The following is a 16458-nucleotide window of genomic DNA, read 5'->3' on the forward strand; positions in this document are numbered from 1 at the left end:
TTAGCAAGTAGGCCATCCACAAAAGGGTACTGAAAATGCTGGTTTACCTTGTGTGCCTTTTAGGTTGGTCAAAATACCTTTAATTTCCTTTAAGAATAACTTACTAAATGTAATGCTTTTCAATAAAGTGTAAGTTCATTCTAGCTTCATTGGAGAGCAGAGCCCTAAATATAGAAATTTGCATGTGTTGAACTATTCCTTCCCTTAACTGCTATCTTCAGTGTGACTATCAGTGCACCTTAAGTGATGGTTTCTTTTAACATGAAGGAAGGGTGTATGCAATATAAATACAAGTATTTGTTTCAATTGTACTGTCATGGTTACAGGACTGGTTGCACGCATTCCTTTTCTGGTCCTTCAGATGTAACATATCATGCCTTTACTTATCATGTGGTGGGATTTTGCAATTCTCTCACTCTAGAAAAACAACGAAGAGACCGGTGGCACCTTAAAGATAACAGATTTATTTGGGCATAAGCTTTTGTGGGTTAAAAATCCACTTTTTCAGACACATTGAATGAAAATTACAGATGCAGGTATAAATATACTCACCTGTTAGTCTTTAAGGTGCCACCGGACTCCTCACTGTTTTTGTGGATACAGACTAACATGGCTACTCCTCTGATATGTCTCACTCTAGACCAGGGGTTCTCAAACTGGGGGTCAGGACCCCTCAGGGGGTCACGAGATCATTATATGGGGGGTCACGAGCTGTCAACCTACACCCCAAACCCCACTTGCCTCCAGCATTTATAGTGGTGTTAAATATATTAAACAGTGTGTTTAATTTATTAGGGGGTCGCACTCAGAAGCTTACAATGTGAAAGGGGTTGCCAGTAAAAAAGTTTGAGATCCACTGCTCTAGACTGATCCCAAGGCTACAACTGTTCTTATGCTGTATGTTTGGGCACCTCTGGCTCTTCCCTTGAGGAGTCTCGCCAGAGGGTGTAACTTTTAAGACGACAATCTTCTTAAAACAGAACTATTGGGGTAATAGCAAAGCTTTTAGAAAGGATATTAAGAGTCTGTGCGTGTCTCTTACCGAAAGGCTTATCCCCCGCTGGTTGTCCTTGGCAGGCCTAATTTCTTCAGACATCTCCAACAGGCTTCCAATGTCTCAGCCTGGTGCTCCAAAACACCTACATCATTCTCTTGAGAGAGGGTCCCTTTTTAAAACTGAGAATGCTCTCTTTTTTTGTTCTTTTCCATTCCTGGGCTTTGGCCATTCTGGTCAAAAACCAGTCGTGTAAGTTGGCTGGAGCCAGAGTAAAATCCTCAAAGCTAATAGATGTGGCATTGTCCCTTAACAATTCTGAAGTGTTTGAGAAGTGGCTATCCTGAGCCATTATTTTCCTTCCTGCTTGCTTTTCCCAACAGCCTCTTATTAAATGTATATAGTCATACAATTAACACCTCAATTGCCAGGCCAAAATACAGTATACATAAATTACAAAGCAGCTCAAAATCAGTGACGTATCCACAGAGTATGAACAAATTTTATTTAAAATATACAAAGATATTCTTGAGACAGAAAATCTTGGAACTCTCTTCCTTGCACTGCCATAGACTTCCTGTATGTGACATTGGCTAAGGCACTTAACCTGTGCCTCTCTGTAGAATGTATATTTATATATTTTACCTGGTGACTGAGGTTTAAATCATTTAACTTTTTAAAATATGTTGAGCTGCTTGGGGGGAAAAAAACAATTACATTATATTTTTAAATATGCAGCATTGTTGTACCACGACAGTGCCAGGATATTAGAGAGACAAGGTGGGTCAGGTAGTGTCTTTTACTGGACCAACTTCTGTGGGTGAGGGAGATAAGCTTTTTGGGGTTACACAAGGCTCTTCTTAAGGTCTGGGAAACGTAATTTTAAATAAGCATTTTGAAACCAAATCCTACAGAAGACCTTCTGTGGACCCAAAATAAGTGGTGGATGCAAAATTTGAAAGCTTCAAACTTTTATTTTTTATATAACAGTGGCCTACTATGTGAGACCACAGTTGGGCCAAGCAGCATTTTTGAAGGGTAAAGAAAATAGTTGATACGGTATACAATCAGGGAGTTCTGATGACATTTCAGTAAGTTTGAGTGAAATCAGAATCCCTTCATTGTTTTCATTACCTTATCCATCTCAGTAAATATAGACTGCTCTCCCTTTTCTCCAAGGAGCTCTTAGTGGAATTTTCCCACTGGTAATCAAAAGAATCTCTCTTGAAATATCTACTGCTGTCACAGGTAACTCCAAAGAGGACTGTAATAGGTTGCCAGCTGTCATTGTTGTCTCTGGTCTTGATATACCATTGTTGTCTCTGGTCTTGATATACTTTATTATGTGACAAGCTGTTTATATTAATATATTGTTCTCATGGTTGTGGAGTAAAGCTTGAAAATGTGACCCAACTGCACCCTAAAGATTGAAAAGCCAGAGGCAAATGACTCAAAATACATTTTTTTAAAATCTCATGATTCTTAAGCAAATCTCATGATTTGGCCGTGTAGGTTGTAACTTAGAATTTTTGAATGTTCTGTGCTTTGCCATATTGATATAACTGAAAGACTAGAAGAAGAAACTTTTACGGTATTTTCAGTTTGTTGACTGTGCGCGTTTGACAACACTTAATGTATAATCACTTGCATTGTTTGGTGAATTTCTGGCCTTGCTTCCGACATCAAAATCCTGAGGGGCAATGGAAGGAAGAGGATATACTATCCCAGGCCTAACTGCCTCTGCTCCCCAGACTTCCCAAAATCCTTGGGAAGTCTGGGCTTTTTCTGCTTTCCGGGACCCAAGGAGGAGTCTCCAAAGGTCTACAGAAGAGCTCTCCCCTACAACTTCCCCCAACACACACTACCTGGGACCCACAGGGTAGCTATAGACAGACAGGGCAGTGGGCAGCTAAGAAGTGTGTTTCAGTCCCACGGACTCCTTTGCGGATCTCAGGGAGCAGATAAAGTTGGTGGGAGTTGGAGAATTTACTGCTGCTATTGTTAGTGCCACTATAGAGGAAGTGGCATGGAAGATGGGTGCACAGAGAAGAGGATGAGAACGTAATTATTGTGCGCTAAAGCCTGATCTCACACTCACTGAAAAAGACATACAAAGATAATCTAGGAAGCACAAAAACCTGTCTAAAGTTTTTGCTTTAAAATGAAAACTGTACATTCTGAGTCAGACATCCGTTGTTGTTGGATAATTAAATATTTTAACAAATTTATGAATATGAAAAGACTGCTTTGAACATGTATGTAATCTGGAAAATTGATTATTTTTGTATCACTTTAAACATTTTAGTGTTTTAGTGGATTAAATATCTTCAGATAGCTTAGTACTGATGAATAACACAATAACAGCCTAAAATGGTAGCTGGAGGTGGGGATAAAAATGGTAAAGAACAAAATTGTTTTCATGTTTCTAAGGAGTTGTTGGGGGAAAGTGGCAATTCATTTTTGAAAAATTAATTTTTGGTATTTTGTTAATCTGAATTCCCTGTACACTGTGTATAAGAGACAGCTTTGGCACATATGTAACTTCTGGAACTGAAGCTGCTGAAAGATACTTCATTTGTCAATGAATTGTTTTTCACCCCAAGTAACTTAAAATGAGTTTTTACTTTTATTTGTTAATTTTTTAAAAATAATTGTTTGCCTTCTGCATCACCTTGAGTTGACTCTTTGTGACCTTTCTGTGTGTGGTGGGAAATATGAACAGTGTGTCTTTTAAAGGAAAAGTTTTTAGCCAAGTACTATGTATAGATTTTCAATACTTCAAACAATAACATCAAAACATAAAGCTGCCACACTGTCTTGAGTAATCAACTATATGGCACATCACTACACCACTTTTGTAAGATCATCCTCAATCCTGTGATCCTCTAATAAAGAACATTAGTCTTGCAATTTCTAGCCACAATAGAAGATATGAGTGCAATGGCAACAGTAAGCCCTTCCTTCATTACTTTTAAAATTTTCTCTGATTAAATATTGTGTTGGATTTATTAAAATAACTGTTAGTTTTATACACAATTCGTATAGGAATTTTAACTAATGCATACTGTAGTTATACAACTTTAAAACAAAAAAACTTTATGGAATGTTCTGATTCTGCCAAACAATTGTTCATGGTGGAATTTCTGTCCTGGTGTATAGACGTACTGATACTGTCTCAAATTACATGATCTTGTACGCTATCTATCTCCCTCACACCTGGCCTCAATTTGTTGTGTACATTAAACAGTGAATGGGGGACCAGAGCAGTGTTCCCTCTAATTTTTTCCACCCATGTGCGGAATGAATTTTGTTATGTGCGCCGATATGGCGGTGATGTGTGACACATCACCTCCATATTGGCGCGCATAACAAAATTCATGTTGTGGCTGTGGAGCTGAGGGGTTTGGAGTGTGGAAGGGGGCTCAGGGGTGCGATGTAGGGGTGCAAGGGCTCCGGTTGGGGGTGTGGGCTCTAGGGTGGGGCCAGGGATGAGGGGCTCAGCGGTGGGGCAGAGGGTTGGTTGCAGGGGTGTGTGGGCTGCAGCTGGGGGTGCTGGCTCTGGGGTGAATCCAGCGATGAGGGGTTTGGGGTGCAGGACGGTGCCCTGGGGCTTTCTCTCTCCCTGCTGCAGCAGCAGCAGCACCTGGGCTGGAGGGGAGAGGTGCCCCCCCATGCTGTGGCAGCTCTGGCCTGGGCCTGCAGGATAGGTGCCTCTTCCCTGGCGGCAGTAGATGGTTCGTTCTGGGGAAGGGTCGCCTGTGCCAGGGCGGGGCAGGGCTGCACCTGGGGTCAGGCCGGGTCAGGCTGCAGCAGAGTTGGGGCCGGTGGAGGGGCACCCCGGCTGCGCCAGGTTGGGGGCCAGGCTAGGTTGGGGCCGGGGGAGGAGTGCCTCTTCCCTGGCAGGTCACTGGCTGCGACAGGTCGCCGAGTGGGTTCCCTGAGCGCCTGCGTGGCGCTAAATAGGCTGCTGTGTGGCTGCATGGTCATGCAGCTTACAGGGAACTTAGGTCTAGAGCAATTCATATCTGTTTTTGAGGGTTTTATAGTGTGATGTGAACAAGCGTGGTATCGTAGCATCCTATCCTTGTTCCATACAAAACATTGCATCATGTATAGGGAATAAGGCAGTGGTCCTGAGGAAGGGGTGGAATGATCCTGTGTGTCTTTTGGCTGGAAGCTAAAAAACATGGATCCAGTCCCCAGCTTGTCCAAAAATGGCACCATAAGTATCAAAGTCGCTTAGTCTCTGTGCCTCAGTTCTGTTTAGACTACTACTTAAACTGTGGTGAGAGATCTTAAAAATTCATAAAAATTTCTGACTAAATTGAGTGCTACAGAAAAGCTTGTAAAAGAAAACCATTCCTTGTTCAATGTAGGGTTTGGATGTTGTTCAGTATTTGAGGCCTGGAGCTACACATTGAACTAAGAGGATGTAAAAAGATACAGAAGAATCTGCTTTTTGCTTACTGACTGTTGTTAATTCACTGGCCTTTGTCAGCTCTATGTCTTGAATGTGTGGGATCCTGTGGGGAAAATGACATGTTATATTTTAAGACTATCACAACGCATGTGCAAAATAGGCAACTTTAACGTGATCATTTCTTGAGTTTTGGACGCTTCACTTTGCAACCTTAATTTTCCTTTAATGTAGGCCCTTTGTACAGATAGTATGTGGAATCTTTGAGGACATATGATATAAATGGCATATGGTAGCAGTTAAGTCATTATTTTTGTTGAACACTGCTCTAGTGTATTATTGTTAAAGAACACTAGGGATATCTGGTTGCAATGTTAATTAATTTCAGCCACTGATGATTGATTTGTTCTCTTCCAGGATATGCAGGTTTGCAGCATGGAGGAACTCTAATTGAAAGAAATACTGAGACAAGGCCTCTTTCAACATGGAGACTGTTTTATTTGAAGGGGAACCCGACAGAACTTCGGTGAGTAACGTCAAGGTGATTGAACGTATTCAAACTAAATTAATGTTGAGGGTTTTTTAGGATCATTGATCTTGAGTTTCTATCTTAAATTGCCGGTACTTATTTGTCATTGTGTGTTAAAAGTAAATTTTATATCATATCAGCAGGGGTGACATGTATCAACACTTGTTAAGCAGGGCCTGCCTGGTAACCTTGTAGTAGTACTTTTCACTACCATGGAAGAAATGTTTGATTCCTGGACTTGGTACTCACTGTTAGGGGAGGTAAGGTAGTAGAGGGCATTTCTGTCAGTCTTGCTGATCAGCATATGGGCAGGGCAGACTAGCTTTCTTTTTCCAGTCTGTGATTGGTAACTGACGTGCTGCTTCATGAGATAAGGGGTAGGAGGAATGGTAGGGATTCATGGGGCAGGGACCATGTCAACTTCCATACTGCACCTAGGACTGTGGGGCCCTAATACTGGTGGAGGTCTATAGGTGCTACCATATTTAAACAACTATGTTAACATACTAAGTAAAATAGTGACAGGTTTTAGAGTAGCAGCCATGTTAGTCTGTATCCGTGAAAAGAAAAGGAATACTTGTGGCACCTTAGAGACTAACCAATTTATTTGAGCATAAGCTTTTGTGAGCTACAGCTCACTTGATGCATCCGATGAAGTGAGCTGTAGCGCACGAAAGCTTATGCTCAAATAAATTTGTTAGTCTCTAAGGTGCCACAAGTACTCCTTTTCTTTTTAAGTAAAAATAGTGAAGATGAACTGCTGAAGCCTTTATATATGAGCAGGCTTAGAAGAACTAGATTTTTACTGGTAAATGTTGAACATAGATTTCGTCATACAAACACTAACAGACAAAAAATATTTCCATCGCTGCTGCTGATAAATGTATAGATAGGCAAAGTAAGAAAAATGCTCTTTGAGACATTAGAATTTGATTTTACAGATATTTACTTTGTATATTTTGACAAGTGATGTTGACAATTTGAATTTTTAAAAGTTATAAAACTTTTAATTTTTTGAGTGTTAACATCTACTATCATTAAATGATCATCTTACACCCCAATGACTGAAAACTGAAATAAATAAAAATCAGAAAAATGCTGAAGCCATAATTTTGCGTTACTGTGAAAACTTAAATCAGTAAAAATAACTTAAAATATTATCGTTTAAGATTACCGAAAAAAAAATCATCCAAGCTTATTTGTGAGGTTTTGATGACACAAGATGCCCTAATGTTTTTTTTTTTTTGGTGGAGGGGGGTGGGGATGTTTATTATATCTAGGGGAAAGATATAGCTTTTGATCTTCTTCCCTCCACATGGACAATTGTTTAAAAGATTGTCATTTACTTGGTAAAGAGTCCAATACTAAATGAATTTCCATGAGGGGCCTGTTACCTACAGTATGGTCTAGTGGGATGTGACTTTTTTTTCTTCTGAAGTCATTTTCTGAGCTAATCACCTCCCTTCAAAAACAAAGCAAAACTCACTTAGAATCTTTCCTTTCTTTAGTGAGAATAAAGGAATGCTTGAATTAATTCAAGAATTTTTTTTGACTTACATGATAAAACTTTTTGGTCACCAATAAAAGCAAAAAGAAAATCTTACAGCAGTATTTGGGCCATAGAAATAAGTAATCTAAAGCAGCTGTTTTACCAGGACACAATCAATAATATGGAAAATGTGCTTCTATCTGGAGATGAGTATAAAGTGAGCTACTTTACAGCCTACAACAGTGTTGGATCTCTCCTTGCTCATTCAGAATTACGAGGAGTCTGGTGGCACCTTAAAGACTAACAGATTTATTTGGGCATAAGCTTTGTGGGTAAGAAACCCACTTCTTCAGATGCATGTGGATACAGACTAATACGGCTACCCCTCTGATACTTGACATCATTCAGAATTGAACTCCTCCATGGGAGAGGGTACTCTCCTTTCCATGCCCTTTGTTCACACCTTGTACATCAGAAGTCAACCACAATATAGGGCCTGTTTGAAGAAACTCCCTGTTCCTCTAAAATATGTCCTGTGGTCATGGTGCCTTATTTGCAATGATGAGAATCCTGCACCTTTCCTCTGTTATCAACATTTAGCAAATATAGAGATAAGGTAAATTGGAAGGCAATGCAGCCAACTTCAAGTGTGTGGTAGTGGACCTCCTTGACATGCTTTAAAAATGAGATCTATAGAGTAGGTTTTTCTAAGTTCATTAAGGCTACGGATACACTATCCTGCGGTTTGGACTGTGGTGGGTGTGAAGAGCACTGCGCACCAAAGTGCTGCACTCTAATTCCCCCAGGTGGACCCTGGTTTGCGTTAATGTAGTCCTGTTTGAATAGAACTACATTAATGTGAACTAGGAACCTTTTAGCTTGTGCCCACTCGGATCACATGGGAGAATTACAATGCAGCACTTTGGTGCATACTGCTGTTCACGCTCCCAATGTCTGAACTGCAGGGCAGAGAAGACAAGCCCTAAATCTAAAATGTTGTGAATTCTCCTCAGAACTGATGTTAATGTTAACATTTTATTTAGTGTTAAGTACTTTTTTCCACTGTTCAGCATTGCTTGCCAGATTAATACTTACAATAGCAATTAAGTTTGACAAATGTGTACCTTGATTATAGGCAGAGTGTGAAGTATCATTTTCATGTCTCTATTTTTTACCACAGCTATTGTGTTAGAAGTGTTTTTCAAACTGTCAGCACAATTAAAAGTTTCTCTTTTGGGGTCAAACCTTATCTAAGTACAGTATCTAATTTCTTAGACTACTATACATTTTAGTTTAACATTGCCTGAAGCTTTTGATTTGCTTAAAGTATTTGAAAATCAATACAGAAATATTACTACTGCATTTAGGATCAGTACAATATTTCATTTCCTTCTTAGTTTTGAAAATCCTTTGTGCACAAATAGCCGACATCTTACAGGTTTTGTATTTTTGAAAGCTCTCCTTCCAGAGGACTATGAATAGGACTGCCAGACCTCCCGGATTGGCTGGCTAATAAGGGCTTTTAAAAAAAATTCCTTCACTTAATCTTGGTGTGCTGTGACCTGGTTGCTTTTGTTCTAGTACTGGGGGAAATAAATGATGACTTAAATTTTCTATTGCCCGAGTCACATAGTACTGTATTTCCCTTCTTCAGACTGGAGAGAATTCTGCCTCTGTACAGAAGCACTGGACTGCCATGGTGCTCTAAATTGTAAGAAGGCTGAACTACTGAGCTTTTCATAGGCTTTTGTAGTTTCCTGTGACTTTCATATGTTCTGAAATCTGTGGGTTAATCACAGGATCCAAGCTCAGGCTGGCCTTCAATTGATGCATGTATTGACTAGGATTCTGTTCATTCACATTGGGATGTATAATCTAGAGCAGATGTTCCCAAATTGGGGTCAATGGGCCGCTTACTGGCTAGTTTACATTGTGCTGGCTATTCTTTTTTAAGCTGAGAAGAACAGGAGGCGGGGGGTACAATCATATAAGAACATAAACATGCAGTGTGATTCCTTTTCTTCAAAAGATGAGCCATTATTGGAGTAAAGATGACAAAAAAAAAATTGCCTAATATTACTTTCCCACCTAAGCAATAGCTGTAGTTACCACAGTGGGAAGTGATCAGTGTGATCACAAATGTGAGTGGGAAAGTAACTCATGACTCAATTTCTTTTAATATTTTGTGTATACTGTGAGTGTTTGAACTCTACAGTTCATGCCCTCCCCTCTGCTGGTGAGGGAGGAGATCTTGGAGTAGGACTGGTGGCAGGATCGAACTCATGCTACAGCTCTGCTGTTGGTCCATAGCAGAAGACATCTCATGTCATCCACCTAGACTCAATTGCTGGGTTGGTAGAGAGCAAACAATAGGCTGTACACTTCTGTGGCTTTTAGAGTATGGCTTTCTTGTCCAATTAAAGTCCGTGTGTATTCTGTGCATGCATTTGGAAAATGGGGAAGCTCAAAAGAGCTAGTAATTTAGTTAGAAAAAAGCACCTATACTAACTCTCCTAGCTGTTCTGGTGATGCAGTTCTCAAACTCTCAACTTTAATTCTTGCTTCAGAATAGTTTGGTTGTAGCTTGTGTATTTGGGTGGTGGTATTGAAATGCATGATCAAGAGGGCACAATAATATCAGTTTTTCACATGTGAATCTTGTTTCAATTTTGGAACCCTTGAAAACTTTTTTTTTTCCTTTTGTTTATCTCAAGCTTTGTTCATGGAACTGCAGAGAAATATCTTTAACTTCTCTTCCCGTAAAGTAACTTGGTGCCTCTGGAGTAGAGTTGGGGGTTCTGGGAATTGTTGTCCAAAAGCCTGAACTGTGATTTTTGCATGACTCATGAGATGTGGTAACTCCTGTGTGTGGATTGGCTGGGCTTGGTTTTAGAAATGAATTTTAAAAGTAGGAAATGTTAGTATAAAGGGTTTTTTTTTTTGTTTTTTTTAAGCATGTCTCAAAAGACATAAGATACACTGAGGCTCTGCTGTTGTGCAACCAACAAAGTTAGTATGTTTTAAACATCCTAATCTTCTGTTCTCAATGATGTGTTTTATTTCGCACCTTCTTTTCCCTTTTTGTGGGTGATTTAAATGGATTCTAATCTGAGCATTCTCTAGCTATATTTTGAGTGTTTAGATGAAGATTAGGTGGTGGTGCCTTCTGAAGTTGGAATACTGCTTGGCCAAAACTTGCCTATGAACATTAAAATTCAATCAGCCGAAATCCTTCCCAATTCTGAACTTTTTTGTTAGTGGTATTAATAGTAGCACCTGGGGTCCCACATACAGATTGAGGCCCTGTTGTGCTAAGCGCTTCACATACACCTAATAAGACAATACCTGCCCTGAAAAGCATACAAACTAAATAGATCCAGGGTGGGGGAAAAGGAAGTATTATTCCCATTTTACATACAGAAGAACTGAGGTACAGATGACTTGTTCAGGGTCATTCTTCCTCTTTCTTTCTCTCCTGGTAGTTTTTTCTTGTAGAGCCATAGGTTCATTATTGCAACTATGCAACAACTGCAGCATAATATAATGTTCTCCAGGTCACATGCAGATATTGTGTGCTATGTGTAAACTGACCTCTCAGAGTAGGGTTATTGTGTTTATAATTTGAAATACACTGACAAAGGTTTAGCAGTGGTCCATTGCAATGATGGTATAATTTACTCAGCAGGTGAGAGATTGTGGGAGGGAATTACACTGTGGTAGAATATTGTTGAATGATAGATAAAATAATAAAAGTGATCATCCAACAAAAATAACAGGGATTTTATTTACACTGGAACAAACAGAACTGGACTTCACGTACTTACAATAATGTTTAATATATGAAGTATATAATTAAAAACCTGATTCAAATACCCACATACATGCACATGTGTGTTCAAATGCACGCGCATACTAACTTACTGCTAAGTCTACTTAACTAAATATAACCCTCTAAATAAAAAAAAAATCTCTGTCTCTGCACAGGCTATTATCTTATAGGTTGTTGTTATTTTTAGTTCAAGGTTCCCGTTTCCCCAAATATCTCACAGGGTACTCTCTTACACCAAAGTCAGTCTCCGAGACTCAAGCATCTCTTGTGACTTCCTGAAGAGATGGTCTTGACTCCAGAGATGCTTGCTTGCTAGGGTGCATGTTAGACCAGACCCACTGGATCTGAAGGACCTTTGGAATCAATGATAGGAATGACTAGATCCAATGATCAGGAACATAAAGGAATGGATGCTCAAGAACACGCGATTAAACATGGATTGACTTGACCAGCCAGCTTTAAACTGACTGGATCCTCTCCTGCACATCTGTCTGTCCTGCCCAATCTCAGCCTCTCCACTTACTATCAGTTTCTCTCAGTCCCGGTTTCTCTATGACACTCTGGCTGTCCTCTCCCCTCACCCTGTTTCTCTTGGGTTACTCACAGTTTCTCTCAGACTCTCCCTCAGGTTCTCCCCATCTGCCTCTGTCCCTCAAATGTTCCCCCCTCTTCTCCTCCATCACTTCCCCTCCCCCTGAGGGGAGGTGCCACCTCCTCCCACTTTTGCAGAGGGAGCACCACCTCTTCTCCATAGAACAATGACAGTGCATTCACCCTATATCATATGTCCCTATACAAGGTTGAGTCCCTTAATCTTAATTACATATGCTTTAATTGTAAGAAACATAACTTCCAATATTTCTAAGATGACATCAGAAGTGATCCTCCATCCCTAGCTGCCATTCTGCTGGGCCTTTATGCTACCAATATCAAACTGTATAATGCATCTTGGAGTGCACAGACTTGGAATTTAATACAATTTATTAATTCAAAAACCAAGTATCAAAATATCCTGGTTTATACTAGCCTCTTTTTCTTAAACTTCCCACTGTTTCAGCTTCCCTGGCGGTAGCAGTAGTGGGAGTGTCAATATAGGTAAGAGACTGGTAGCCAGTTGTGTCTTTATCATCATCTTGTGTAGACCTGCTATGACCATAATTGGCCCACATGGTGGTAAAAGTGCTTTCAGTCACAGGCCATCATAATACTGGTGGAGCTGAAGTGGGGCTAAGAATAGCAGGAATTATTTTGGAGAAAAAGGCTACTGTTGACATGGTATGTTTTGAATGTGCAATCAATAGAGGGAATCTAAAACACATGCACTGTGTACTGGGTGCTGAGAAATTAATGGACTAAATTCAAATGTATAATGCTAGTTTAAACTGTGATCTAGGCATGAGTTCTACTTGATAAATCATTTCCACTTTTGTTCTTGTTTTGTTTTTGATTTTTCGCTCCTACGGCTGAGTTGGTTATCCTACTCTGTCCGTGTTTCATTTGGTTTTGAGTAAGAACAAGGTCATATTTGTTTAGGGACAGATTCAGTCTTAAGGACCTCCCTTCCTCTGTATATTCTAGAGTCCCTATAACTATCTGCAAGGCTTTTCTGCTTAAGACAATTTAATCTTTGACCATTATGATATTTTATTCATCTTTGCCTTTTTGAGGTATACGTTTTTCCTTTTGACAGGGTGGCTGTATCTCTGAACAACTTTATTTCTGCATTGTTCAAACATAAATATGATTCTGGCCCCAAAATGTAGTTTAAGTGATAATGAAAAGGGAACTTGCTGATGGTGTGGGAATGGGAAGAAAGTGTAATTTCCATGGTAGCAGATGTTTTGCTGCTTGTCTTTATTCTAAAAAAAAAATTATCTATTTTTAGGAACAGCAATGGGAGCAGATAATTCCAAATCAGAGAAAGTGACGAAAGGCTAACTGAAAAGTAAGATCTGAGGAGGAATTGGGAGTAGAGCGAGACTTCTTGGCATATAGGGAGAGGATGTTTGGGCATGGGGTGGTTCAAGAAAAGACATATTATTGCAAGTATGAAGGAGATAAAGTGAAAGTGGTTGGCATAGAGGCCTTAGAGATGGAAGATAAGAGGTGATAGCCAGGCAGGTGGGGGCAGATCTTAAAGCCTTCAAGTTGAACAGAGTTTGAAGGTTGATGTGGAAAGAAACCAGTGATCAGATTTAAGGGAAAGGTGACACAGTTGAAAGTGGTGTGAGACAGATGATTTTAAATTTGATATTTTTGGAGAAATGAAAAGGGTGGTGAGGAGGAGCCTACACAAGTCCAGTCTTGTGTGCACCCTTAAAAGTAGTGGATACCTTGAATTGTGTTAAGATTGAATGTAAGAGGTTAGGGACAGTAATGTGCAGAATATCTAACTGTAGATGAGTTATTTGTTTAAAAACTTCCAAGAGGGTAAAGGGGAGGCAAGACACATTTTTGATGTTCATGGCACTTTTCTTTTAAATATTGACAGGAACCTGTTATTCATCATCTAGCACACAAATGTATAACTTGAACGCTAGGTAAAAGGTTTTTAAAATAAAACAAGACTGTTTTAGTTCTGACTAGAAAACTGTTCATCTGTTAATTATTTGTATTGTATATTTTTGTTGCTCTAAAGCAGAAAGCTATCTTAATATTGCCTCTGTAGAACTGTGAACCAGTAATATAGCTTTGGTTCTTCTTTGTTGTCTAACAACTTCTTGGGTTGCATTTTCATATGTAGCTCTTATGGAAGCAATGAAGTGTGGTAAAGTATCTCTAATATTACTACTTTCCCCTCCCCACTCTGCCCCTCTACTTGAAATTGTTAGTATATTGGTCAAATGAAACAGTCCTACAAACTTTGTGATTATATTTGTCAAACTTAAAGAACTTCAGAAAACCTTGTAACTGTTCTTCTTGGGCTATTGATGGGCTATACAGAGAATCTGAAAGTCTGGACACACTCTCAAGGGAGCGTACAACCTAAATTATATCAAAATGTAATCTTATTGCTGACTGGAAGAGCTGTTTAGGACAGGAACATTTGTTTTATGTACATAAAGCCATTCTATGAAAAGAACAAAACTTTATCTGAAGCAAAACTGTTTGCTGCATTTGCAACTGTTGTGTATGAAATGTAAGCTTTTTTTTACCAATCTTTGATTTGTACAATAGATGAAACTTACTGTTACACTGTTATTTTAATGTTCAACTGTGGGTTCTTCGTTATTTGTATTCAAGTTGTATAATCAGCTCTTTGGACAGTTATTGGTCTATCATGAAAAAGCAGTAGCTTTTCCATAAAGGTTACAGTTATGTTACTGTTTTAAAGCCATATTTTGCTCTCTTGCTAAAATCTATTAAGTCAACTAAGTCTGAAAATCGGTAACAACAAGTCTTGAGCTTCTTTACAAAATATACCAAAATTTAGGTCTTTTGAACAAGGGGGTTTCTGACAGAGGTGACCACACAAAAAAGATATTTTCAAAGTTGCAAAAGCTTTCTAACACTTTTTTCCCCTTAATAAAAATAGAGGGTCGGGGGGGAGGGACATGAACTTAGTTTACCAAACTCTCCTAAGCAAGATTTTTAATCTATGATACCAAAATTTAGTTGCATGAAACATGAAGCATTAAGTCTTGCAGCTCCAAAAAGAGGAAAATGCTAAAGATAACCAGGTTCCTGTGAATTCATAAGGGTACAACAGAAATCCTAAATTTTCATTTATAAAATCTGAGGTGAGCATCCTGCCTTCTCCCCTGCAGAGAGAGCTCAAAATATTACAGGATTCTAGTGAGGGTTGTTACTGGGAAAAAGGGCTCATAAGTGAGGCTGCTTGACAGGCTGTGTTAGTGGCTGAGACACAGAAGGAAGTGATCTCAGAAGTGGGGGCAATCAGGAGGAGATTGCAATTATGGGGAAGACGAGCTGTGGGCCAGGAGGGCAGGCGCTGCTGCCATCCCCCAAACAGCTGCAGCTCGGATGATTGTTGCTTTCTGGATTTGCAGACTGGATCGGAGGTGAGCAGGAGTACTTTGGAGGAAAGTGGGTTTTTCCTAGAATGTATAGAGGGACTGCCATGGGTAGACAAGTCTGTAGGAAGTTAGAGAGCCCCTAGCTTTTTTGCTGCCTTATCCTATGTCACTACTTTAAACTAACGACGTTCACCAGGCAGACTTTAAGGTGGAGTTACGATTGTGGCCACACCAAGCTACCCATAGTCATTGTGCTCTTCCTGAATGTGGGAGCTTAAATGCCTAAATTCTGATACTAGAAAACCAGGAAATTTACAGATAAGGGTACTCTGTCCTCCAATATCTCTTACAAAAATGTTAGGTACAACTTTAAAAAGAAGTTTTCAGTGTGTACTTGTTCTGTTACTATTAGAAATTCATGGCCCACTTTGCTGATACAAATAAAAGGGTTTACCCCAAGACTCCATGGAAAAGAGCCCCTTGCAGGAGGTGCAGAGCCTGTTCTTCTTGCTTTCCACAGGAGACCCTGGCAACAGGGATGGGATAGAGTGGCTAGAGGATCAGCACTGAGATAAATTCCATTGTCACTCTTCAAGTCTTATCAGTCCAGCATTTTTTTGTAACCATTAAAGGTCAAATAATAGAAATGGTTTATAAACATTGATCTACATATGCTATTTAAATCAGTCTGAGAAATTAGTAAATACAGTTTGGGATGATCACTTAGGTTTAGGTTCAGGTTCAGCTCTGGTGGTAAGGTTTTGATATATATGCACAGAAGACTACAATTACAACACCATGAAATTTCAGATTTAAATATCTGAAATCATCATGACATTTACGATTTTTAAAATCCCATGACTGTGAAATTGACCAAAATAGACTAAATTTGGTAATAAACAGTAGTTTGCAAAAATAGCCTTAATTATTGACCTCTGACAGTGAGATGATCCTTTTTAAAATAAATCCTTTAACAATCTGGTTGTGTAAAATTTTCAAAAGCAGCTAAATCCTACTGGAAGTCCAATGGGACTTAATCATCTGAGTGACTCAGGTGCTTTTGAAAATTTTACCCTTGGTCTTTATCTTTCTGTTATATACAGGCAACATAATATCCATAGTCCACGAAGAAAAGACAATTAAGTTTACATAGGTATGTGTGCTTAATCATGAGCAGTTTAGGTGAACAAACAGCAACTTAACGCTGAGCTTAAAAAAAGGGT

General features: G+C 39.4%; 1 protein-coding gene across 5 annotated transcripts in view; it reads left to right on the plus strand.

Annotated features, from left to right (window-relative positions):
- Positions 1-16458, plus strand: part of OSBPL8 (oxysterol binding protein like 8) — a 189880-nt gene that overhangs the window by 57401 nt on the left and 116021 nt on the right. For 3 of the 5 annotated variants that reach the window (XM_084646369.1, XM_084646370.1, XM_084646374.1), the window contains one exon: positions 5829-5937. In XM_084646369.1, the coding sequence (XP_084502495.1) occupies positions 5896-5937 (42 nt within the window). In that variant the 5' untranslated portion in view covers positions 5829-5895. Of the gene's footprint in view, positions 1-5828; positions 5938-13931; positions 14026-15256; positions 15281-16458 lie in introns of those variants that run through there. The other 2 variants (XM_084646373.1, XM_084646375.1) reach the window with 2 other exon arrangements.

Source organism: Lepidochelys olivacea (genome assembly GCF_965140295.1).
Source record: "Lepidochelys olivacea isolate rLepOli2 genome assembly, chromosome: 1".
Taxonomy (NCBI): domain Eukaryota; kingdom Metazoa; phylum Chordata; order Testudines; family Cheloniidae; genus Lepidochelys; species Lepidochelys olivacea.